Genomic DNA, 26,195 nt, shown 5'->3' on the forward strand with positions numbered 1-26,195 from the left:
ATTGCTCCAGACTTCACGACGGGCGGTGTGAGTCCCTGTGGGGAGTGCGGTGAAGTAGTGATGGTTGATCGGTTGCTTCTGAAATAACAGATCAATTATTAGAGAAAGCATTTGCAGTCTCCACATGGGGACTTGTGTGCCTTCTCCTGTACAATTACTTCTATTTAGGAAGAAAAAAAATTTTAATAGCAGTTACATAAAATAAGTAATCAAAATTTCCTTTGACTCTCTAAACCGCAGGTGCTCAGCATATAGCAGATCTCTGACCCGGGAAAACCTGCCAGCTCATACCCATTTAGAGTCTGATGACTCTGGATCTCTTATCTTGGCCTCTTGGTTTTCCTCATTGCTTCCTTCTGTATTTAACTCTCAAGTCCCTCACTGACAGGAAAGAGAGAAGAAAAAGTTGAATCTTGTTACTTAGGTAGAATCATGTGCCGCTCTGGAAAAGGATACAATAGGGAAAGAAAACAAACTGATTATTAAAATAGACTTTCCAAGTTCTTGATGTGTTTATCTGTGCTTGCTTTGCTCCACCCTCCTCCTCCCCTTGATAAGGGCACTGAAGGATTTCTCTGACATGTCTTTTCCCTTGACACTGGCTAAGGTCAGTGGATCCCATTTACGCCCTTGTCCACTTTCGTTCTCTGCTGCAGGTTTGTACTTCTCACAAAGGCCTTGTTGATGTCATCACTGAGTGAACCCAAGATACACTTACGTGCCCGTGGCAGTGTGCGCGTGTGTGCGCGCGCGCGCGCGCACACACACACACACACACACACACACACACACACACGGCCTATGGCACGTGCTTGCTGGAATTGTGGCCTTCGTTCTAAATATAGGCAGCTGGAAGGATACAACAGGATTTGTCTTTCTCTGCTTAATTCTGATATATAATGTCATGCAAGAATAAGAAAGTGAGGTGTGTCTGCAGTGCTCCCTCGGCTCCTGACATCTCAGGGAAGATCTAAAAAACCTAAATAGTTTACAGACATCACTGTCCACTGTTTGCGAAGGCAAGCATCATTGCGGCCTGCTTCTTTAGCCAAGCATGTTGTGATAAACCCCAAACCAGATTAGACTCACAGACATTTGATTTTTCCTATGTAGTAAGATTTTGACTTTAAAAAGTACTTTTTTTTTCCATATGAGACTGCTAAGAGAAAGATGTTTGCATTTCTTTGCTAAAATCAATTTATAGGTTGTTTGTAACTAATAAGCTCTTGGCATCTAATGACTTGTCACAGAGTAATCTTCATTTTTTGGACTTGTGCGAGGAACCTAGAGCACAGGTACAGATGAAAGATGTTGGTTTTTCGCCACCTGCTGCGTCCTCCAAGACCAACATGATTTTTCTGCAAAGAGACCAGAGCCACATTTTGCAGGTGTCTGTTTTCTTTGAGGGGAATGTTTTAAGGAAACCTAAAAGGGAGGAACTGGACATTTAGGAAAAATATATTTTCACAGCAGGATATTGCTTTTTCTCTTTTTTTGGTTTAGGTTTTTCATTTGTTACAAGCCTTCTCAGACTCCAAATACAGAATGAATACATACTTTCAGCAGGAGCTGGCTGACGTCGCTGTTTGTACTAAAGCCAAAATCTGGCTGGCCAAGAGGTATGTTAAAGCCCCACATGAGCATGGAGTTATCAAGGGTTAGGAATACATTGGAGAAATGCTGTTTCTAGTTGTGGGAGTTTTGTTTTGTTTTGTTTTTTGCACTATGTGGGCCTCTCACTGTTGTGGCCTCTCCCGTTGCGGAGCACAGGCTCCGGACACACAGGCTCAGTGGCCATGGTTCACGGGTCCAGCAGCTCCGTGGCATGTGGGATCCTCCCGGACCGGGGCACGAGCCCGTGTCCCCTGCATCGGCAGGCGGACTCTCAACCACTGCGCCACCAGGGAAGCCCAGGAGTATTTATCTTTTTTGAACTTTGGGTTGTGGTAAAGAAAGAAAAATATTTTCTTGACAATTTTTCTAAAACTGCTGTGTGGCTGGGGGGCATGTAATATGGCTTTTTATCTGTCCACCAATCAGCTTGTTTTTATGAATACCTGCTATGTGCCCAGCCCTGTGTTAGATATCCTAACAATGAAAGGCAGTAATTGACTAAATCATGTGGTACAAACTATCAGGTACCGTTGCAGCTCAGAGATGAGAGATTGATGTTAGGCTGGAGCAGCTGCAGAGGGGCCCAGAGCAGGTGAATAAGAAAAAGACATGCACATTGCCTTTTCGGGTAGGTAGTGAGAAGATTGAATAAGCAAGGCAAAGGAGAGTGGATACGTATTTTTTTCTTTTTTTCATCCTTGCCATCGTTAGTTTTTTCTGAAACTTAGAACATTTACCGTGTGAAAGATGGAGCAAAAAGAATTTCTCAATTTCTCTCGAATACACAAGGAGTCCTCTCTGTAACACTCTGTTCAAAATCTGTGTTACTGCAAGGGCCTCCCACCCACTGCTACATCCTCTGTGATTCCGGGAGAAGGGGGGTCCAGCAGAGGCCCATAGGCTACCACATTCCATGCTGTGGTATATTGCCTTTGATTAATAATTAGTATGTTGGTTGTCTAACATAACAGCCTCTTTTTTATTTTTCAAAAAATGTGCTTTTGTTCACTTTTGTTGGTCTCCCATCTTATATGGCAAGACAAGCAATGGTTAGTGTGAGACCCACAAATCAGTGTAATTCAACAAAGTCTCGTGAGCGAGCATAGGCTACACGATAGCCGCTGTGTTAGGAGATGTAGGGATGCAAAGGTATAGAAAGAATTAGTCCTGACTTCAAAGAGCTCCCATCCAGGAGGTGAGAAGATGTGTAAATAAATAATTTTTATCGAATATGGTGAGTATGATAACAAATGTATGTAGTAGGTACAGGAGTAGCCCGGCGTTTGGAGGGTGGATGCCTTCAAGAGTTGGGAATTTTACCAAGTGGCCAGGGTAGGGCGGGGTGTTCCAGGCTCAGGGAATGTCATAGGCAAAAACATAACAATATGAAATGACATGGTGAGTGTGGAAAACTAGAAAGAAGTTAGCTCTTCTGAAACCTAAAGTATAAGGTATGTGTAGCAGAGAATGGGGATGAGGAGATACATGGAGGCCGCTTGGTGAAAGGAAAGCAACCCAGTGAAGAATTTCTCAGTGGGTAGAGATGTGAGTCTCCATGTTTGTCTAACCACCTGTATCTTTGGCCAGAGATATTGATGGGGAAATTCTGTAGTATCTGAAATGCCAGTAAAGTGATGGTTGATGGTTAGCCTCTCATTTTTAGTACGATTTTTGTTTTCTCTCTTTTATTTAGAGAACAGGAGTTCATTGACCATAAACTGCTCCCCTGAGCCTAGTATCATTTGGCTTCTGTGTGGCTTTTAGAGAACTTCCCAAGATGCCTTTTTTGAGAGAACAAAGAATTGTGATCATATTTGTACTCTCATCTGTTTACCAATTAGTAGGCCTGGTCCTCGTAGCTATTATTTCTGGGGATCAGGAAGTCAGGGAAACGATCCTATTGAAACCCCTGCTTCCAGCCAGGACTGCCCCCAAGACAGAATCTGAATCTCCTGTTCTTAAAGTTCTATAAGGAAGGAATTTCTGCCCCCTTAGCTTGCTACCCCTTGATGGGTCTTATAGAAATTCATCATCGTTGGCTTCCTGAGTCAATTCCTGCTTGTTGGCTGGGAAGGAGGAGATAGAGTAATAGGCCAGCCATCTGAGTGGGCCTTCATGTTGTGCAGTTCCCTGTGATGGATGACAAAGCTACCATCAGCCCCCTCTTCAGCTGGAGAAGTCCTCCTGGCCTTCTAATTGCACTTAGAAAATTGCAGTTTTCTAATCAGTCTTTTCATTATTGTCTGCATCCACCCTTCCCCCCAATTCTCTGATTTTCCTCCATGATTCTCCAGCCCTAGAAAACAAAGGCATGAATCACTGAAATTCACTGGGTTTCCACCTTCTTTGCCCAGAGTCCAGGAAAGCCACTTTTATGTTTCCAGTACAGTCAACTCTTTATTATCCAAGTGTGAACTTTACACTCCGTGGGTGGTCTGTAGCACCAGGCTTCCTCTTGCTCCCCAGTTCACTTTTACCATATTAAGCAGGATGTGTTCAGAGCCTGGAATAGAGTTTGAAAGGAAAACACATGGCCAGAACACAATGTATCCCAAAGCCACGTGTCAGTTTTTCTGGATTATCCACGTCACTGGCAGGATAACTTTGAGTTTCCTGAATAGGAAGGTATAGAATCAGATATAAGTAATGAAGCCTCAGCCTGTTGCACACCTGCCCTGCCCTTGAGGTCCTCAGAGAGTGTTGTCCCAGAAGGTGTTTGTCTGCACCGGGAGCCCCATGCTCAGATGAGCCACTTATGGGTCCTAGTGGGCCCTTCTCAAAGCCAACCCCTGACTTACATTCTCACATTCTTTTCCCCTGAAGACCATTACAATGCAGAGCATTCCAAATTTGGCTGCTGAAGAGGCTCCTTTATGTCCATAGAAATTTACGAAAGAAAGAGGAATAAATGTTCTTTTGTGCCTACTAAGGATTTTCTGTATCTTTTTAGTATAGCTTGAAATGTCAGTGTTATTGCAAAAAAAAAAAAGTCGGTTTAAATTTTAGCACTAACACCTTTTTCCTTCTTCAATTTATGTTGATCATTAGCTTGAGCTTATTCAGTCCAGTGTGTACAAAAACATTAGTGAGGATGTAATTTATTTATTCCCCAAAAAGGGGTTTAAAAAAAAAAGTACATTGGAGCCATTGGATGACCAGTTCCGTTTTTAAAATTTTAACCCCGAAATTGAGGGCATATAAAATAAAGACTTTTGTCATATATTTGTGTTTTGACTTTGCAAGATTAATAGGGATTTATATGAGGTGATTAAGCAATAGCCATGGATTTGTTGGGGAATTTTTGGTGATGAATGGCCAGCTGGCAACATGGCCTGAGTAGGGGACTGGGCTTCTGCTCTTACAGGCTGCTTTTCATTCCAAGATGTCAAAGCCTTTATGGAAATCAGCTGGTTAATCCTTCAAGTCCCTTCCTTCCCCTTTTTCCTCCATCCCTCTCTCCTCAATCCAGTTTACTGTCTCTCTCCTGGTGCAAAGGCAGTTTACCAACTACTGAAGGAGAACTAAGCTGACCCAGGTCAGAAACTGGTGGCCTGGCGAGGCTGGCTGTGGGAGAGGAGGTCAGTGCAGCCCCGCTCGAGGCCCTGTCTGCTGCCCTTGCTATGTACAGATTCCAGCTCTTCTGTCCCAGCTGGATCACAGGCCCCACCTGAATAGGAAGGACTTTTAAAAAGCCCTGTCAAGTAAGAGAAAGAGGAGAAAAGATTTATTTACTTTGATTGAGAGTTGGAATTACTGTTATTTTGGGCTTAAAAATTTTCAGAAATCAATTCAGTTACCTAGCGTCTCCTTTGGTTATAAAAAGAAAAACGTCTGTGTGTGTGTGTGTGTGTGTGTGTGTGTGTGTGTGTATGTATGTGTGTGTCCTTTTAGTAAATGTGGTAAACTTAATGGACTGTCAGATTCCATGCAATGGATGATGTGATGACCAAGAAGAAAAATGTGTCCTACTCAATTTTTTTCACATTTTTTTCTTGACTGTCAGTGTAGTTTGTGCTCATCATAGGAAATTAGGAAAAAGAAGAGAACATAAGTCTACTCTTACCAACATCTAGTGGAACCCACTGTTATTGGTTAACAGTTTCATGTTATTTACTTCATCTTTCTTCCTATGCTTTTTTAATGGAGTTGAGATTATGCTGTATATGTGTAAGCTGTAGCTTACTTTTTCCATTTAACAGTATCGTGAAAGCGTTTGCTCTTATTGAAAACTCTTTATGGTGTAGCTGCTATGGAAAATAGTATGGTGTTTCCTCAAAAAAATTAAAAATAGAATTACCATATGATCTAGCAATTCCACTTCTGGGTATAGACCCAAATTAATTGAAAGCAGAATCTTGAAGAGATATTTGTACATGTTCTAGTTGCATTATTCACAATAGCCAAGAAGTAGAAGTAACCCAAGTGTCCATTGATGGATGAATGGATAAACAAATGTGGTATATATGGACAGTAGAATATTATTAAGCCTTAAAAATGAGGGAAGTGCTAACACACAGTACCACATGGATGAACCTTGAGCACATTATGCAAAGTGAAATAAGCCAATGACAGAAAGACAAATGCTACATGATTGCACTTATGTGAGGTGCCTGGGGTAGTCAGATTCAAAGACTCAGAAAGTAGAATGGTGGTTACCAGGGGCTGGGGGAAGGGAAATAGTTAGCGTTCAACTAGTAGAGTTTTAGTTTTACAGTATGAAAAGAGTTCTGGAAATTGGTGGTACACCCATGTGAATGTGCTTAACACTCCTAAACTGCACACTTAAAATGGTTAAGATGGTAAATTTTATATTATGCATATTTTATCACAATTTAAAAATTTTTTTAATAACAAACATTAAAAAAACTCTTTGTACTCTATCATTCCTCTAAGGTTATTGTCCTGACTTCTTATAATAATTTTTTTCTTTTTTGCTTTGCTTTCTACTTTTACTGTCTACGCGTTGCCAAAAGTAAATTGCTTTTTGCCTGGTTTTGTAATAAGAAAAATATCTTTGAAAACATCATTTGTTAAAGGTAGCATATTTTTGTCACCTGAATAATCAGGCATTAAGTTTACCTTACCATTGTTCCATTACTGGCCACTCAAGTTTATTTCCCATTCATTCAACAAATGTTTATTAAGCCCTGCTGTATGCCAGGCTATATTAAATACAGCAACTGCTTATTAAAACCCCTACTTTAGTGTAGAGAGGGAGACAAAACAGAGTCTCGTCAAATAGAATCATAGATCTAGAACTTTAGAACTGGAAAGAATCATAAAGTTTGTTGTAGTCCACTCCCATCCCCATGCATATGGGAAAGTTCAGCCCAGAGAGGTCGGGGGATTTGCCCATTTTCACACAGCTGACCAGGGTGTAACAACTACCTGACAACAGCTAACGTTTGTGGAGAGCTTAACTCCCTGCTCCTCATTGGGTTCTTTCCGCTGGACCACATTGCTTCCATCTATCCAGTGTTTTTACGTCAGGGCTTTGAATGGTGATAACTGAAGCGTTTTCTAGAACAGTGCTTCTCAGATCTGCTCATGAATCACCTGGGGGGCCCCTTAAAGTGAAGACTTTCCTTCAGTAGGTCTGGGGTGGAGCCTGAGATCCTGCTTTTCTGACAGGCTTCAAGGTGATTCCGATGCTGCTGGTTCTGAGACAGTATTTGAGGGCCAAGGGTCAGAGAGTCGGCCCCTGTGAGCACCCAGCTCCACCCCGCCCGTTGAAATACTCCCACTTTCACACCCTCATTCTCAGGGCTTGTGTCTGGAGCTTGGAGCCGTGGGAGAGGGTGAGGCTCCTGAAGGGGTCAGCCCAGAATCCTTCCTCCATCCACCTGGGATGACCTGCACCGAGGGGGACCGCATGGCCCCAGTGCTCTCTACGGGAAGTCCACACTCCCTTGTCCGGGCAGCCATCCCAGTGGACTCAGTGCCTGGGGTAGGACCCAGGCTTTGTTGGCATGCAGTGAATATTTATCATTTTGAAAAATAACAGTCTGATATTCTGGTGAGAAAAACAGCCTCTCAAGAATACAAGAACAGGTCCCAAGGTTACTAGGAAATCAACCTTGGGAAATAAATTTTTGAATAAAACAGTGCTGATGGAGGGAAGAGATGATGGAGGGAGCTTATGTTTGTTGAAGACCTCCTCTTTGTGCTGGATCTAATGATTTGTTACCCCAAGTTAATTCTTATTTGCAAAAAGTGTTAGTTGTATGATCCATGCACTTCCTATACAGCTTCCCCATCAGTGCTCCTGGCACCCCCTTGTCACTCCTCCGTGTGCTTCTGCATCTCCCTAGTACTGCCTTCCCTGTCCATCCCGTTAGCCATACTCTCATGTGCTCTCCCCATTTTCTCTGCTTCTTACTGGTCCCCCCACTAAGCTGAGGTGGTGTGAACCTGGAAGGCCTGGGATTTAAATACATAAGGAAAATATGCTTATAGAAACAAAGCTAGGGCTGGCTTTTGTGTGGCAATCCCAGTTCTGCCACAGCGGGTTCTGTGGCTAGCTGCAGAAGTCCTGGTTTAGGGTTCTGTTTTGCTTTACAGCTGAAGACAGCAGTTATTTTCTAACCACCAGATTTATTCACACGAGAGACTCCACTTCCCAGGCAGGAGTCCTGGGACTTAGGTCTGATTCCATTTTCCCACTGTCCCTTAGCCCTTCCCAAATCCCTCGTGCCTTCTAGACCAGCCCTCTCCCCAGGCAAGAGGTCCTTCTTTCACAACTGCTCCGAGGGGCCCCAGCCCTTTGCCACAGCTGCAGGTTGCGTTTCATTCCCATGCTGCTGAAATGAATCCAGTCGGGATGGGTTGTTAAAATATTCAGATGATCATGTGGCACTTTAAGGCTATCATTTGTGGTCCCTGCCAAAACTTTAAGGGAAGCAAGCCTTAACAGGGATGGTTACTTACATAGCAAGTTTCCAGGCATTGCTGGGGGTTAGGTTTGCTTTGGTTTTGTTTCTTCTACGCTCTTTTTCTTTTTTTCAAAATAAAAGTTTCCCCAGTACTCCCCTGCCCCCTTTTTAATTGCTTTTCTTTCAACCCCCAGATTTTATTGGGGAGGGAGATTCTCATCAGGACCCCTCTTTAATCCCCCAGCTCAGCCTATTCAAAGTCTCTTTGAGCCTCACACATATTTGAATGATGAGAGAAATGAAGTTGGTGTATTTTAGACCCAAGCTTGTTGACATTTGTTCACTTCCCTTTCAGACTTCTCAGGAATGTTCAAGGTCATGATATCTCGGGGATGAGATCCTGTTTGTATTTTTAAAAACAGAGAGAGACATTAAGTTAGCACATTTCAACCCAAAGCAATGGACAAGGTGCAAAGCATTTTCTTCATTGGCTATTCCGTTTAAAAATATGTTACGTCTTAAAAGAATAAGCTGTTTAAGAAGTGAAGCTTGAGAATATAGGATATACTTCTTGTTGACAGACCAAGCTTATGGAAACTAGTCAGGTAAAAGCAGTCAGAAATGATCAGTATATTAAACTGTGCCTTTGAATAAGTTGCCCAAGATCAAAGCTTCTTCATATTGCGGTGAGAAATAAAGATAGTTTGTTTATGCAAGTGCACATCAAGAATTCAGCCCCCAACTTTCTACTTTTAAATATAGAAATCTGCAGACCTAACCTAGAGGTAGTAATTAGTTTGATAAAGGGCTCAGAAATATCTGTCTTGCTCCACTTGTAGCTGTTGGCTTCCTGGGGTATTGTTGTTGGAAGATTTGGGCAGTGTTGTCATTGCCCGGCTTGCAAGGGATGCAGGCTTTAAATGGCCTCAACACATTTTCACAGTATTATGTAAAACTCTAATATAGTGGGTTATTTTTTTTTTTTCTTAGCATGTGACATGCTTCATCTTTTGGGTAAATCAACACGTTGGTTACCTGCACTGAGCCATTCGCAATGAATCCAAGCCAATTCAGATTCACAGACAGTACAAAGCAGTGTCATAGGCACAGTGGGGAATATAGAGATGAATGATATTGTCCCTATTTCAGAAACCAAGTGAATAAGACAGGTGTGGATTTAAGTAACTGTAAAGAAGTAAGAATTTAGTAAGTGCTGGAATGAGGTCAGACTGTATCACAGGAGCCAGCTAGTGGGGGTTGGAATGTCAAGGATGTCTTGGAGAAGGGAGAAGTCTTTAAAGACTAGGTGAGATTTAATTGTTAGATAAGGTTAATTTTCACAGATTGGAGAATAAGTGAAGTTATAGTGGTATAGAGCCTATGTTGCTAAGTAAGTTGTGAAGGTCTCATTGCCCAAGTACAAAGGAAGGAATCCTAGTACAGTGCTCAGCATCATGGGGACCACCTAGGCATATATAATTAAGTCTCTATTATTGTCAAAGTTTAGCTATGATCCAGTCTAGTTGAAAAGAGCTTATCCATGTGAAACAACCAACAATGACATTCATGTAGAATCCTAACTCTGTAGTACATATAATAAATATACGAATTCAAAAAAGAATGTGGACTGGGATAGCCAGGGAAGGCTTTCTAGGGGAGTTAGGTATTTGAGCAGGGTCTTAGAGCATGGGTGTGATTTGGAAACGCCAAAAGTGGTGAGAAAAGAGCATATCAAGATGGTGGACAGTACGTACAGTGGCACACTGTTGGAGAAGGCATTTGCATGTGGGCCAGTGGGGGATTAGAGCTGGAGAAGACGTGGTGTGTTTGGAGAGCAGTGCAAGATTTGATAAGAGACCAGTTGTGGCAGGCCTTAAATGTCAGCCAGAGGAATTTGGATCTGATCCAAGAGTTAAGAGGAAGTCAGTAAGCTCAGGCTTACACTGGTAAATAGGCTGCTGTCTCCATGCTCATGAGATACACTGAGGGGTGTGTTAAATCTTTCCAGCCTCTCTCAGTGATCGACAAAACCTCCAGCCCCTCGGGGAGGTTAACAAAAGCTCCCTAGTAGCAATCCACCAGCTCTGTCTGGCACTTGGAGGCCCCTGTGGCCTGCCTGGGCAGCTAGTGTTGGGAATAGAGATGCTGCTTGTGTGCATTTTAGACTTCATGGCTATTGTCTGTTCAACATTGCTAAGAAGACCGTAGAACCACAGCGTTTATAGCAGGAAAGGGAATTTAGAGATCATCTAATCCAGTGGAATCCTTTCTTCAAACAGAAGCTTAAGTGGAAGTTCAAGATGTTCAAGATAATAGAGATGGCAAATACGTTGCAAGTTGAGATGGGGGCCTGGAGGCCCACCCACATAGCTTCTCAGCCATTGGGAGCCCCAAAAGGGACTCCAGAGAGCACCCTGACTCCCTATTTCAAAACAGGGATCTAATCCAAACCACTATCTGTAGACAGGAAAATAGACACAAGGGGGCAAGTGACTTCTTCCTACTTGACAGATGTGTCTGGCTCCGAAGATAGCCCAAATTAGGGATGTACTCAAGAAATAGCAAATTTGTTTCCTGCCTCTTGATTCTCTCGCTTCCTCTGCTGCAGCCTGATCATCCTCACAGAAAATACCACAACCCCAGGCCCTTGAGCTGCCCTCCTTGGATAGGGCACCATGCACTAGACCTTATTGCCATCAAAACTTTGCTATTCTAGATTCCCCTTTCCTCAGAAATCCAATCTCAGCTGGCTGACTGCCACTTGGTATGACCAACAAATCATGCTCACATGTTACCAAGTGCTAATGTGTAAATAAGTTAATTCTTCTGGGTAGTACAACTGTTTTTCGGTAGTGATCTTCTGGAGGCAATGCCTTTAACTCAAGTCAGTAACTTGGGGGCAGGCTTTCAGGCAGCACACAGACCTGGCGGGAGCACTTGTTGAGGCCTCACTTGACTTCCTGCTTCTCTGTCCTCATACTGAGCTGACTTAGCCTTGGTGCGTTTGTCCTCTGTGGCCAGCTTCGGGCTGACCCTAGGAAGGCTTGTGGAACACGTGGGCAGGTCTCACGTGAATGGCCCAAGGGGGCGGACTTGAGAGAGACCCTCCGAAGCCTCATTGTCGTCCTTCCCCTCAGCTGCCAGTGATGCCCAGGCTTCCTCAGCGACTGGACTGTCCTGCAGGCCTCTGGAAATAGCTTCCCACGCACGTTCGGGAGCTTATTCCCCCTTGAGCCGGAAGGGACCCTCACCAGCCCAAAGGCCCTGTGTTCCTGGGTGACCACAGGGAGGGTCACTTGGAGAGGCACTGGGTGAGTGGAAAAGCCTCTAGCTGTGAACGCACCTCCCTGAGGTTGAGGGAGGCAGGGTGCACTCGTGGGTAGTAGGTCTGGGTTCTGGCACCTGCTCAACTACTAACCAGTGATGTGTGGCCTCGAACTTCTTTGGGCTTCAGTTTTTGTCTGTAAAGTTGGAAGCTCCAAAATGTGCAATAGGTGAGGGTGGGGAAGGACATGGTGAGTAATGGGTATGCAGGTACAAAAGAGCTAAGCAAATATAGGGAATATTTATTGTCAGATAGCTAAGTCTTTGTCTGCGTCATCAGCCATGTTGAAGCAGCTGTGCTCAGAGCCTTGCTCTTCGCCGCACTGCTGACCAGGACACAGCACCAGAGTGCGTGGCTTCAAACCGAGATACCCTAATTGTTTGGCACAGGGTCTCACTTTTCATCTGATTGTGTTTGGGACACACGGATACAATTTGTCTAGAAAACCTTGGTTCTATTCTTGGTTTTTGCCCCAATCTTGGATAGGTCACTTGAGCTATATGAGCTACCTTGTTGATTTATAAAAATGAGAATAATAACGCCTACTTTTCTTCTCTCTTAAGAATCTTTTAAAGATAAAATATTTTTCGAAGATAAAACTTTTTTTTTTTTTCTTTTTTTGCCGTACGCGGGCCTCTCACTGTCGTGGCCTCTCCCGTTGCGGAGCACAGGCTCCGGACGCGCAGGCTCAGCGGCCATGGCTCACGGGCCCAGCTGCTCTGCGGCATGTGGGATCCTCCCGGACCGGGGCACGAACCCGTGTCCCCTGCATCGGCAGGCGGACTCTCAACCACTGCGCCACCAGGGAAGCCCGAAGATAAAACTTTTAATAAAATGCCGTTGATATTATTATTATTGCCAAGACTAATTTCCAAGTGTGTGCTTTGCCAGGTTCACATTAACAGAGTTCTGACTGTACTGTTGGAAATTCCCACCTGTGATCTACATGCAGACTTCTCACGCAGCTTGTAGAAGTGTTCATTCACCTCACTTAATATATCCTTTTTTAATAATTCTAGGGAGAAAGTAAGACTGAAAAGAAAGGGGACTTCTGTTAGCATTTTATATAATAACCAAAGCTATATATCCTCCAAGCCCCAAACTGTACAATAAAAGTTTTCTTGGATAATACTTTTCTCCCATAATTCCTAGCACATTGCTTATTAAGTTATTAACCAGCAATTCCTCTGGCAGCATATTAAACTTTACTTTTAAACAAGTCACAGAAGGGGGGAAACATGCATCTCTCATAAAAGGAATAAAAAACATACACCCTCTAAAACGGTTTCTTCAGGCTTTGAACAAATCCCAAGCCCCACACAAGGTCCCTTTTTCCTCATTCTGTACACATAACTTGAGTGTTAGTACATTAATGAGAAAAAGATGCCTAATAGAAAGATGGAAAAATATGAGGGCCTCTGGGGGTGTGGGAGGCTCCCTGGGAGTCCTCTGAAAAGGCAGGTGAGCTTTCATGGAGGGAAAGGCAAAGCCTTGGCATTGAGCTTGTGGGGTTCCTCTTGAGCAGCGGCACTCCCAGGGAAGCAGAGGCGGCTGTGGCTTCGACCTTGACCTAAGAAATGCCCCAGGGCCTTGTGCAGACTGCCTGGGCCTTTGCAGAGTGCCGACCCAGAACCTTGGTAAAGTGATTATGGCCCCCTGTTTTCAGATTCCGTCCCCCAGGGATAAAATCAGCCTTTCCGGGGGCGGCCCCATGTGCTCTGTAGCACATGGCTGGACATTTGGTCCCTTTCTGGACAGACTGACAGCTCATGGTCTCTTGCTCTGTGCATGACGACTTGGTAAGAATTCCTTACGAATTGGTCAACCACCAGAGCAGGGCACGAAGATGGCTTCACTTTAAAAGGAAAATCCAAGTAGGAGGGCTCTGGGGCAGCTTATACATGTGGGTGTGAGTATAAACACTTGCAAAACTCCAGACCAAGAATGGCTGGATGGAAGTTGGAACATAACCATAAAAAAGCAGCTCTGCCGTCACCCGCCTCCCCTCCCCCAGGGGAGGGCAAGGTAAATGAGCAGTCCCGGGTAGCCAGTCGGGGCCTGCGTGCTGCTGCCAGCTGCCCCTCATGCAGATCTGAATTCTGGATGTTACAGCGGGGGAAAATAACTTGTTTAAAAATATATATTCTGCAATTCATGACCGTTTGGCATCTTGGTTTAAACAAATCCCTTATTGTTTCTCCAGGAATGCCGTATGATGTTTGCTTGGCTGGGGGCTGTGGTGAAAATGGAAGTCAGAAGGGAGAGAGGGGTTCTTTTTATTTAATTTACACTTCCACATTTATATGACTTAATGTAGCCTGCCTCAGAGAAGTACCTCCTGCCTCCTAACCACAGCAGCTCTTCCTTTTAAAACCAAATGTAGGGAGAGGCGGCGTCTGGTCTGCAGACGGCTGCCCTGTCGCAGAGTCTCAAACTGCCGAGGACTACAAAGATGGCCAGCGGGATCTCTGGGAGACCAGAGGAAGGTCAAAAAAATAGCCCGTCAGGTCAGCCATTCAGACTGTCCTCAGAGGCTGTTCTCTAATGGTTAGTCAGGGAAGGTTTCCTAGAGGACAGGCTTTGAAGTGAGTTTTAAATACAGGACACGGCGTGGCTAGACATGTGTCCAGTGGGGGGCCGTGGCAGGGCGTGGGAACACGTTATAGACTATTTCCCTCCTCCCTCTTCTACTACTTTTCCGCTCTCTTTACCTTCTCTTCTCCCCCAGCCCCCGGCCTGGCTTCTCACCTGCCTTCTCACCTACTTTCCCTCTCTTTTTTCGGGTTTTCTTCTTTCCAGCCTATTTCAGGCCCGGTGGTGGTCCCCGGGATATTGCTTCATTAACTCCACTGCTGGCTCCACAGTGAGAGGCTGCTCGTGCTTTGTACTCATTGCGGTGGAGACCAGAAGTGACCTGTGTAGGAGTGAGCCCACGTAGGAGCCCAGATTAGAGGAAGAGCCCACAATGGGCTGTGACCCAGAGTCATTCTAAGCCATCAAGCTGGCCAGCTGCACCTATTTCATTTTCTGGTCTTCATTCTTCCCGGCATGTGGCAAGCATGTTCCCACCTTTGTATCTTTGCTCCAGTGAACTCTCCTGCCTGGAATTCCTTCTTTCCATTCACTAGCCAAATCCTTCCATGTCTCCAGACCCCTCCTCCATGACATTCTCTAAAACTGTTTTTTGTGTGTTTTGTTTTTCTCCACATACCCCCCACACACACACACATGCACGCGCGCACACGCGCGCAGCCATAAGCTCTTCAAGGCCAGAACCTTATCCCCTCCCTCCATTTCTGTTCCAAGTAGGATGTCCCCCATGGTGCTTAGTAAAGGTTTCTAGATTCATAAAGTTAAGCCATGAGTCTAATCAGGTTTCTGTGGGAGTAATTCCCTGGAGACTGGAGTGACCTTAGACCCTGACTCTGTTGAAGTCCAGATGTGGTCTCCGGACTTAGAGACCTTAACAAACGCTAGTGGCCTAAAGCCAGAACAGCTGTTTTCAGCCCACTGAGTATGGCAGTGAATTCTTCTGGAAGAGTTTTGTATGTCCAAAGTGAACTGTTTCTTCCAGGGAACCCACCAAGGCTTCATGCTAATGAGCAGGGATCCCAGCCTTCCAGCATGACTTGGATCGATGGGGTGCCACTAGAGCTTCAACCCTTTGGAGCTTTTGGAGCTCTTAAAGGTCACTCCTCAGCACTCCCATTTGGGGCGTGTCACCCATCCACTGTCGTTTCCTGCTGTCCCTCCCCTTCCACATCCTCTTTGCACTTCTTGTTATTCTTCAAACATGTCACATGCTGTCATCTTTGGACATGGTGCTTCCTCTGCTGGGGTCATTCTGTCCACGGTCTGTCTCCCAGACTCCCCCTCATCCTCCAGCTTTGCCAAGGCACTTCTGGACTCACCTAGGCATTTCCCCCTTCCCCATCCTTAAATTTCACTCTGTCAACCCTTCCTTTGGGCACCCATCATACCATATGATTGGTTGTGTGTTTCTGTCACTAAACTAGTGGCTTTCAAGGTTTTCTGACAGCCACTCACAACAAGAAATACATTTTACAGATGACTTTGTACTGTGTGTGTGTGTGTATATGTGTGTATATATACACATATATATACATATATACACACACCTATGAAATCTTGTATAGTTTGATATTTTACTGTCTATGTAACATATGAACAGTCTGCAAAAAAAAAAATGCAACAGACAGAGAATTTACTCAAGATTTATTCGAGTATTCAATTTTGGGAATGTTAGCATTCGACATATCCACCATCATTTTGGATATCAAGCATACCCCACTGATACCATTCAGTATAATAGAGGGTGACTTATAACCTGGAAAAGAAAAAGAAAGGAGTTAGACTAAATCAATCAATATTTTTACTTAAAATTATTACATTTTACAAATTATACCATATCAAAGATAATTTATTAAAAATTCTTTCTGGGCAAGGATTTTATAGAAATCCTGTGTATAACAAACAATTTAAGGGAATGATGCTTACCCTGACTACTTTATTGTACTGGGATTATATTTTCTTCATCTCTCCCTCCTTCCCTTCCCTAGCTAGCTCTCTCCTTCCTCCTCCATCCCCCTCTTCTTCTTCCTTCCTTTCTTTCTCTTATGCTGGTCACCACCTACTAGTTTATTTCATAACTAACAAAATGGGTCATAACCTACAGTTTGAAAAACATTATTCAGGACTCTAAGTTCCTTGAGGGCAGTGACTGTGTCACTGAAGCATTTCATCTTCATATTTCCATACCCTGGCACTATTCCTGGCTCTCAGTTTCCTCTTAGTAAATGTTTTCTGAATGAATGGGCTGCAGTTAAAAAGCTCTGCAGCCACTGGAATTCCGGAAGGGACAGGAGAAGTGAATAATTTATCACAGACTTCCCAAGAGCTCCTGCTGTCCTCTAGACACTAGGGCCATTGTGGATGAGTCTGGGAAGCCTTCCTGTCTCGGCCCTGCCTTCTGCCTCTCCCAACTTCCAGGAGAGAGGGCAGGAGGTTTAATGAAGTTCAGAGATCAGGTTCTCAGGTGGGTGTTTGTCAAGGGACAAATGATAAAAAGAGTGGAAGAAAGAATTTTAACAAGCCCTTCATTTCATTTTATATATGTAAACTTAGTCCTCGTAGTACCTGATTCCTGCTACTCCTTCTAAAACCACTATTATGCTGTTTTTCAGCCCATCTGTTAGACCCTGACCGCTCCTGACTTTTTTCGAACACTCTAAATCTTTATTATACCATGCCCTATGCCAGGATTTTTCCATTTGGGGAAAGAAAAAAATCCCCAAACCCACCAAAACCCTGTGGCTTGGTTTCCTGTCCAGCTGGCTTGCTCTTTCCCAGGATTTTATTCCCATCATCAAAGTGGCTTGACAGACCGAGAACAAACCTCTGGCTCACCCTGAACTCACAGCGTACCATTTCCAAGTCAGAACAAACATCAAGTAATAGGGAGAGAAAAAAAAATTATTTTCCTGACTTAGAAGCCAGTTCAGAGTGAAGCCCAACTCTGATTCCAGACGGCGATGTTCTGAGGCTGAGGCTGTGGCTGTCCTCGAGGGTGGAGCCTCGAACAGTGGACTCCAGGCCAGAATTTCTCTCCGAGTCAGTCTCAAAGGAGAAGCCATGGATGGGACTCCTTTGTAGCCCCAAATCCTCTCTGTTTCCTGGAATCAAGAGCAGCAGCCTTTGAGGGAGCCTCCCATGATCTCGTTAGGCTACGTTAGACTTGGCCTAGAGCCTCACAGTTATGGGAGCAGTCAGAGTGGTCCCTGCGGTGTCCCAGGAGGCCTGCAAGGTCGGCAGCCTGTGCCAGGTCAAGAGAAGATGCAGGGCTTCCCTGGTGGCGCAGTGGTTGAGAGTCCGCCTGCCGGTGCAGGGGACACAGGTTTGTGCCCCGGTCCGGGAAGATCCCACATGCCGCGAAGCGGCTGGGCCCGTGAGCCATGGCCACTGAGCCTGCGCGTCTGGAGCCTGTGCTCCACAATGGGAGAGGCCACAACAGTGAGCGGCCCGCGTACCGCAAAAAAAAAAAAAAAAAAAAAAGAGAAGATGCAGAACACTTCAGCCTGGCAGGGGGCTTTAAAGATTGCCAGCCTTTCCTCCCTATTCATTTAGAAATTAAAAAAATATATATTAACCTAGCTAAAAATCTCATGGAAAGTAGGCTTGAAACCCTGTAGGGTCAGGGGTAGGAGGGGAGGCCCCTGAGTTCCTCCACACTTGAAAGTCAAACCAGTTTCCCAAAAACTTCCCTTGATGGTTCCGTATGGCTTCACCAGCAGAAAAACATCTAGGGTGAGAAGCTATGACTCTATGAGGCCAAATGGAGCAAGGAGCACACCGAGGAGCACCAGTTAGCACGGAGTATCCCATCTCCTGAAAGCCTGGCTTGCCTCACTCTTGTTTCCACCTTCTCAATACATTCTCTGTCTTCCCAGACTGGTCTCTCCAGGTCCCTGGACAAGCCAAACTCATTTCTTCCTACATCTATTGCCCCCTCTCAAAATCCCCTTCCTTGTCAACTTTGTCTATCTAAATTCTTCCCATCGTTCACAGTCCAGTTGGAATTACATCTTCATAAACCCATTTCCATGTCTCCAGTCCACCCTAATATGCTCTTTCCCTTAACTCCTTACATCCTGTCCTGAAGTTTGTCTTTGTTTCTGTCTCCATAATGAGACAAAACTCTCCGAGGTCAGAAATCATTTCATGTGCATCTCTTCCCAGCACCTAGCTCAAAGCTGGATGCTCAGGAGGCCTTCCACCTGCTATCTGCAGACCATTTATTATTCAGCCCTGTGCTTCATGTCTGATAATTCATTAACCCCTGGCATTAGGTTTTCTTGCTTTCTTTCTTGAGTGACCATTTCTCTGCGGGGAGGGGAGGATATCCCACCTGTTAAACAGTGGAAATGCCAGAACTGGAAATATCATTAAAGAAGTTTTCATAGACTGTGGGCTTTTCAACTTCACAGGTCAAGTTATGGACTGACCTGGGGAAAATTGGATAGAGACAAAAGATAGGGGTAACATTTGGGGAGGGGGAATTCCAAATAGATCAAAATGTTAACAAGAACAAAAAAAGGAACTGTAAAGTACTAGAAGAAAATATGGGAAAATTTAAAAATGTACATCTATATTTATCTTGGAGAAGGGTTAGAGTGTTAGCATGACATAAAATCCAGAAGGCATAGATAAAAATATTAATATATTTGACTGCATAAAACTAAACATTTTTGAATTGCAAAAAAATATAAATAAAGTTAAAAGACATGATAAACTGCAAAAACATATTTGCAACACATGTGACAAAGGGCAGATTTCCTTAATATACAAAGAGCTCCTACAAATCAATAAGGAAAAGACCAATAACATAATGGACAGGAGATTTGATTACAGTTCACAGAAAAGGAAATTCATATGAGAAGCATATGAAGGGATGGTTAACCTCACTTATAATAAAATAATTGTGACTTAAAACAATGAGATACTATTTTTCACTTAGCTTGGCAAAGGTCTAAAAGTTTAATTACTGTGTTGGTCAGGTTGTTGGTGGGTGGGATTCTTACACACTGTTGGTGAAAGTATAAATAGGTACAGTCTCTTTGGTGAGCATCTTATCAAAATCAAGCAAAATTTTAAATGTGCAAATATCTTGATCCAGCAATTCAGCTTTTAGGGATTTCTCTTTTGAGTACTCATTCATATGCATAAAACTCATGTACATATATCTTTATTGCAGCATTGTTTTCAGCAAAGTATCTTTAACAATCTGAATTATTTCAGTAGGGGACAGGTGCATCCATGAAATGGAGCAGTTCACAACCATTTAACAAATAAGGCAAGGGCTTCCCTGGTGGCGCAGTGGATGAGAGTCGCCTGCCGATGCAGGGGACACGGGTTCGTGCCCCGGTCCGGGAAGATCCCACATGCCGCAGAGTGGCTGGGCCCGTGAGCCGTGGCCGCTGAGCCTGCGTGTCCGGAGCCTGTGCTCCGCAACGGGAGAGGCCACAACAGTGAGAGGCCCGCGTACCGCAAAAAAAAAAAAAAAAAAAAAGAGTTAAATAAGGCAAATCTCTGTTTTTAATAGAATGATATATCTAAAATATATTAGCAGGAAAAAAAGTAATACTCAGAACTTAGTATGTAGTAAACCACTACTTATATAAAAATAAACAAGTGGGTAGCTATAGATAGATGCTTGTAAATGAATAGAATGTGTCTGGCAGGGTATACTGTAGAAAGTAGTAATAGCGGTTGCCTCAGGGGAATAGAACATGTGGGCAGATGGTGGGGGCATGGAAAAGGAACTTTATTTTTACTGCATACCCTTTTGTACTGTTTGAATTATTTTTATACCATGTGCATGTGTTACCTGTTTTTTAAAACTAATTTTTTAAAATAGCCAGGCATAGGTATGAAATTAGGCCAAATGTGAGGTATACACATAAACTAGTAGTTATGTCAGGGAGCAAGCAGATACTGTAGGTGAAGCAAGTCAGTGGGACAGAAGTGAGGCAGGTCAACAATGGGGAGACCTTGAAACAAGACAGTTTTAACTTAAAAGTATCTGATTTGCTTTTCATGCAAATCATGCGTATCCCTAGGATATGGGCAGTTCAGGACAGAGTGTGAATAAACTTTAGGGAAATGGTAAAACTGTTAATTTACAGGGAGTGAGAAGGATGGATTGAGGGATCAAGCCAGATGGAAATATACTAACCAGAACTTGTGCCCTTCCCTCATCGTAGGTCGGAGGCAGGGGAGCAGGGCAGGGAATGTACCACATCAGTGCTCACAGTGATTCACCGTGAGGTGAGGTGATTAGGGTGTCAGTTGTACACGTTCAGGAATCTGATTCAGGTCACAGAGATACTAAGTGGCAAAGCCAGCATTCAAACCCAGATCTGTCCCTACTGTTTCTACTGCTTGCCCTGAGTTCTCAGTGCACCAAGGAGGTTTGGGCCCTTTTCATGGTCAATATGAACTGAGGCTCAGAGCCGGGGACTTTCGGTGCTGTACTCAAAAGAAGGTCTTCATTCTTTTTTATCTAGACCCCCTAAATCGGAGCCCACTTACTTTTTCCAGCGTGTGGTTCAAAGCGTAAAAAAGAGCTGCTCCATTTATTGAAAAAAGAAAAAAATCTCATTTATCGGGAAAGGAATGTCTGTTGCAGCGTTTGTTAATGCTTTTCGCGTGTTTGTTTTTTCAGCTGGTTATTTTAAGTCCGTAAATATGGTTTATCATATGTGAGTGCAATTCTCCTCCGAAATGCTAAATCAGTGATATTCATAACCAATGATTTTCGCCCTAAATTTGTCCAGTTCAGAGGAAGATAACAGAAAATGGTGTCGTATTCCCCCCACCCCCTTGTTTCCAAATAACTGGGATCATATATTGGTTGTCGTCTGTTTTCAGTTAATTTTCTTTGGAGCCAGAGCATAGAGTTTTCTCTGTTTCGTACACTCACAGCCCCAACCTCCACCATATGCACTAGGACTTCATTTTCTCCTTGACTTGCTCGTGTGTTCTCACCATTGGTGACTGTCCATCATTTTTAGCATTCATTACAACTCTGAGCCTCATGACGTGCCTCGTAGAAAATACCCATTTTCTCTTTTCTGTGACTCAGGCTTCAGAGAGAGAAAATATCAATTTATTTTCTGTTCTTTACTTTTCTAGGCAAAATCCATGTTTGGTGACCAGAGCAGTGTATATTGATATTCTCTTCCTGTTGACTTGCTGTCTTGACAAACCCTCAAAAGACAACCAGCCAGGTATGAGTCATATTTATATCATATTTTGGAATGATTACAGGTCTTTGAAATGTAGGTAGAGTATTGAGCGGCTCTACTACGCACTCCCCCACCTTCTACTTTTGCAGGACTAACCACATATCAAAATTAAACATAGTATCATACGGTTTCCTCATAGAAGCTTCCCAAGGAAACTTGTCCTTGTTCAGTTGCAAGTTTGTTTTCTATTTGGTCATTCAGGGAAGAGTCTGGACTCTACTCAGATACCTCTGTATTTCTGAGACCTTGGCTCTTTCCTATTTCATGCATTTTCTTTGAAAGGTCATCATTTTCAATAACTCAGAGTTCATTCTGTTCCATTTTGTAGAGATAGCCTAGTGGACTCATTTGATGCTGGAGCCTGGATATTTGAGACTCAATCTCAAATCCACCCCTCGCTACCTTGAGCTCTGACTTTATACGTGTTCCTTGGTGTCATGTATATTTCCTGGTATGGGCCCCAGATCCACATGCAATTGTTCTATTTTCATCATGATTCACAAAGTGGTTTTCTTAAAAGGGAGAGGGGCAGCTCCAAATAAAAAAATGTTTTGATGTGTTTATATAAGAGGCCTCAGGAAGTGCTGTACATGAGTTCCAGGCCACAGACTGAAACTGATTTTCATCAACACAAACTGGAATGCAGGGTAATGAGCCTGCAACTGGTTAAAATCAGCCTCTTCTAATTGATTAGGCCTGTCTAAAGGAGGCTACAATTACAAAGTCAGATTTTGAGTACAAGCAGGCCAGGCCTTTCCTCTGTTACATTTAGTCTGTCAATGATTTGTTGTCTTCAGTAAATATATTCAGGCTGTCAGAGTCCAGCTCTGTCCATATGGAACCCTGTTCCCAAATTCAAGCCAATTTAAAATGCTTTGGGGGGGAGGTGCGAAGCTGCCTCACTCGTATCAATGCATATCAGCCCACAAGGCCCCTGTAGCCATGCAGAGGTATAAGAACACACCTGGACTTTGATCAGCTCCACGTCCCTGCATAGGGGTAGCTGTTGCATCCTTTTGGTAGAAGAGGATCATATAGTTTTATGGCTGTGAAACACTTCTAGTTTATACCTCTTACCCCAGCATAATTATTAATAGTGCCCCTTTTACTCTTGAAAGTGTCCAGGTTTGCACAATAAATCACAGGTCACCCTAGCTATAAGGGACCCCAGGGTTGCGTCCACTTTATTTTACACTTGAGTTAACTGGGGCCCAGAGATTTTATATAAAGAGATTATGAATCAGGTGTTACCAAGTAAATCATGTGGGGTTTCTACCATTTTTGTATTTCAGTTCAAAATTTCATGTAGCTTAGTAATACTTCTCTGCTTAATGTCTAAAGAGCCTTGTCTGTGAAAGAGTGGCTCACTACTTACAAATCCATTCACTGGGTTCCTATCATAGTTGTGTGGTTGACTATAATCATTAGGTTTTTCTGAACTAAGTGTTTCTTGGTGTATTCGTACCATTATTCCTTGTCTGGAAGGGTTTAACCCTTGAATGTTGTAAAATACCCTTCTTTCTTCTCCAATTGCCTGTCCTTTACTGATGAGCTAGGTTCCTCCATGAAGATGACTTCGGCCTTTTGGAATCATCCTTTCCACAAACTCTTGCATTATTCAGCGTTTGTGCCCCAATTAAATGTGATCACAAGCTGTTGTTTATTACTCAACAGTATTTCACTTGCATCAATGTATTATACCTCTTAGAGTCATTACTTTTCAGAGTAAGATACGCAAGGAGTGGGGCACTTTTACTCTTTTTCTAACATGACAGCTATAGTTCTAAATATTTAATCCTGCACTCTACAGTATGGCAGTCACTAACCACATGCGGCTCTTGAACATCTGAGATGTGGCTGATCGAAGTTGAGGTGTTCTATAAGAATAAAACACACACCAAATTTTGAAGACTTAGTATGAAAAAAAGGTTAAATTTCTCAATAATTTTTACATTTATTACACATTGGGATGATAATATTTTTGATATATTTGTTTAAATTAAAAGTATCATTAGGGTTTCCCTGGTGGCGCAGTGGTTGAGAGTCCGCCTGCCGATGCAGGGGACACATGTTCGTGCCCCGGTCCGGGAGGATCCCACATGCCGCGGAGCGGCTGGGCCCGTGAGCCATGGCTGCTGAGCCTGTGCCTCCGGAGCCTGTGCTCCGCAACAGGAGAGGCCACAGCAGTGAGAGGCCCGCATACTGCAAAAAAAAAAAAAAAAAAAAGTATTATTAAAATTAATTTCATCTGTTTCTTTTTAAAATGTGGCTATCAGAAAATCAAAAATTACATATATGGCTCATATATTCCTATTGGACAAGCACTGATTTTTTCCAGTCCTTTGGGAATTGCCCTCGTAAACCACAGGATATATATGTATGTGTCTTCTATATGACTGTATGTATTCATATACTACATCCACACAAATAGTGGTAGCAAATTCTCCTCCTTTGAGGATGAATTAGATATTTAGAACTAACCAAATGTCAAATAAAATGGCAGTTAAGGTAGATAGCACTGTTTAGGATAAAAGTAAACTGTGAGCTTAAAATAGTTAAATCGATTCTTGTGTGTTTCATAAATTATTTCCAAAGGCAGTTTGAGCAATAGCTAAGTGTATCACCAAACAAGGTGATCACTTACCTGGATGTGTAGATTTCAGTATGATTTCTAAGTATTGTCGTGACAGTTTTACCTTGTAAATGCCTTGAAAGAATGGATCGTGGTTAGGTCCTGTGTCCCCCAACTAAGCAAGTAGTAGGCCTGCGTTAAATGGATTTGTTATTAACTGATTGATTGAAATGCAGAATTTTCCTCAGTTTTTAGAATAGTAACAGGTGTCATCAAGATACAAATCTTATTTAAACTCATGCATCAATCACACGTAAATTCATTTTCCAAATTCAAATCAAATGTATATATTATGTGTATATGTTTGTAAATACACATCTATCTACCTCTAAAGCTCACAGAGCTCAGAGTAGGGAGTACACTACATAGGCTTTAAAGCTAGATCCCTAGGTTTGAATCCCAGGTCTGCCATTTACTAGCTTTCGCGACCTTAGGCAAGTCATTTAACCTCTTTGAGACACTTCTCCTCAATTGTAACTGGGGATATAATAGGATCTATACCTTAGAGTGGTTGTCAACTAACACATGTAAAGTCCTATGTAAAGAATGTACTTTGTATGGCACAGAATAAGTGCTCAATAAATTTTAGCTACCATTAATATTATTATCATCGTTATAATTATCACTGGCTGGAAACTATGCATCTAATCCAGTTTCCTGCAGCCTGGCAGAGTTATGGTCAATCCCTCACATTTACAACTCTCCTCATGTTCTTCAACATTTTCAAGAAAGAAGAAATGCCTGCTTTCCTAGGAAAACACTGAAGCATACCTGGCATGGAATGTCAAGAATCCACTTTGGAATCCACTTGATTAGGGATGCTCCTGCCCCTCTGACTGATCCAGAAAAGGATCATCTTGTGGTTATTGTTCATTATTTTTTTGTTGTTCATCAGACATGACATGCTAACGTCAGACAAGTTAAGCACCTACATCTGGAGAGACACATGATATGTTTGGGGCTTATAAGTAGGTCGAAAAAGGGATTACAGATGCTATAAAGGAAGTGTGTATGGGATACATTGGAGGCACTAAAGAATGAAAGGTCGTTTCTACTTGGGAGGACAAGGAAGCCTTCATAGAGGAGGAGGTAGTTGAGCAGAGTTTTGAAGATGAGTAGAAATTCACCAGATGGGCAAAGGACAGGTGGGTAATTATAGACAGAGGAGGGAGCATGTCTGCAGCCACAGACGCTCACGTCAGCACAGCTTTCAAAGAACTGGGACAGTGCGATTGCAGTGTTGGGTTCAAGGACAGGAGGTGTGACTAGAAGTGAGGCTGGGAGGCGGGAACTCAGTCAAGGAGAGCCGCATGGTCCAAAGTCTAAGGAGCTCGAACTTGACCCTGTAGGCAAAAGAGATTATCGGAGGATATAAGACAGAGGGTAGGGTCACGTGGTTTTTAAGACAGAGTGACATTTTCTGTGCCCCCATCCTTAAAGGAGTCTTAGGATCCTTAATGGAGCCAGGTTCCTTTGCCACGGAAAAAGAATGTAACTGTAAATGCATTCATGGAATGTCAGGGCATTGTCATAACCATCATTGAGAGTTTGGGAGATGGGGGTTCCAAAGTGGAGGACTAGAGTTAAAGGCAGTACAATGCTGAAAATAGTTGTTTTAGCATGGTGTGATTTTAGGGGGATTTCTTCCTCTTATTTTCCATTTTACCAATTTTACATAACATAATTCTGTTTTATTCATGTGTGTGTATATACATGTATTTCAACAGTAACTGTATCTAAATATGAATCTTAAAGGAGATTAATTGTTCTAAAAGAAAAGAAGTAATGTCAATTTCTGGGAAACTTTTTTGGATGCAGGAGGATCTGCCTGTCTCCTCTCAAACACTATTCTGTAAGTGACCTTGGAAGGCTATTTCTACCTCTAAAATGTCCTAGAACATTGAAGGGCTGGGGGCATAAACAATGAG

At 43.2% G+C, this 26,195-nt stretch overlaps 1 protein-coding gene across 10 annotated transcripts in view; it reads left to right on the forward strand.

Moving 5' to 3' along the window:
* The window catches only part of THADA (THADA armadillo repeat containing), a 313,009-nt gene that overhangs the window by 211,790 nt on the left and 75,024 nt on the right, over positions 1-26,195 (forward strand). For all 10 annotated transcript variants that reach the window (XR_003794967.1, XR_003794966.1, XR_003794968.1 and 7 more), the window contains 2 exons: positions 1,504-1,619; positions 21,523-21,617. Coding sequence is in view for 7 of the 10 variants with exons in the window: in XM_029232473.1 (XP_029088306.1) it covers positions 1,504-1,619; positions 21,523-21,617 (211 nt within the window). In the remaining 3 variants the exon portion in view is untranslated. The remainder of the gene's footprint in view (positions 1-1,503; positions 1,620-21,522; positions 21,618-26,195) is intronic.

Source organism: Monodon monoceros, unplaced genomic scaffold (genome assembly GCF_005190385.1).
Source record: "Monodon monoceros isolate NGI ecotype Baffin Bay Population unplaced genomic scaffold, NGI_Narwhal_1 Super_Scaffold_19, whole genome shotgun sequence".
NCBI classification, from domain to species: Eukaryota; Metazoa; Chordata; class Mammalia; order Artiodactyla; family Monodontidae; genus Monodon; species Monodon monoceros.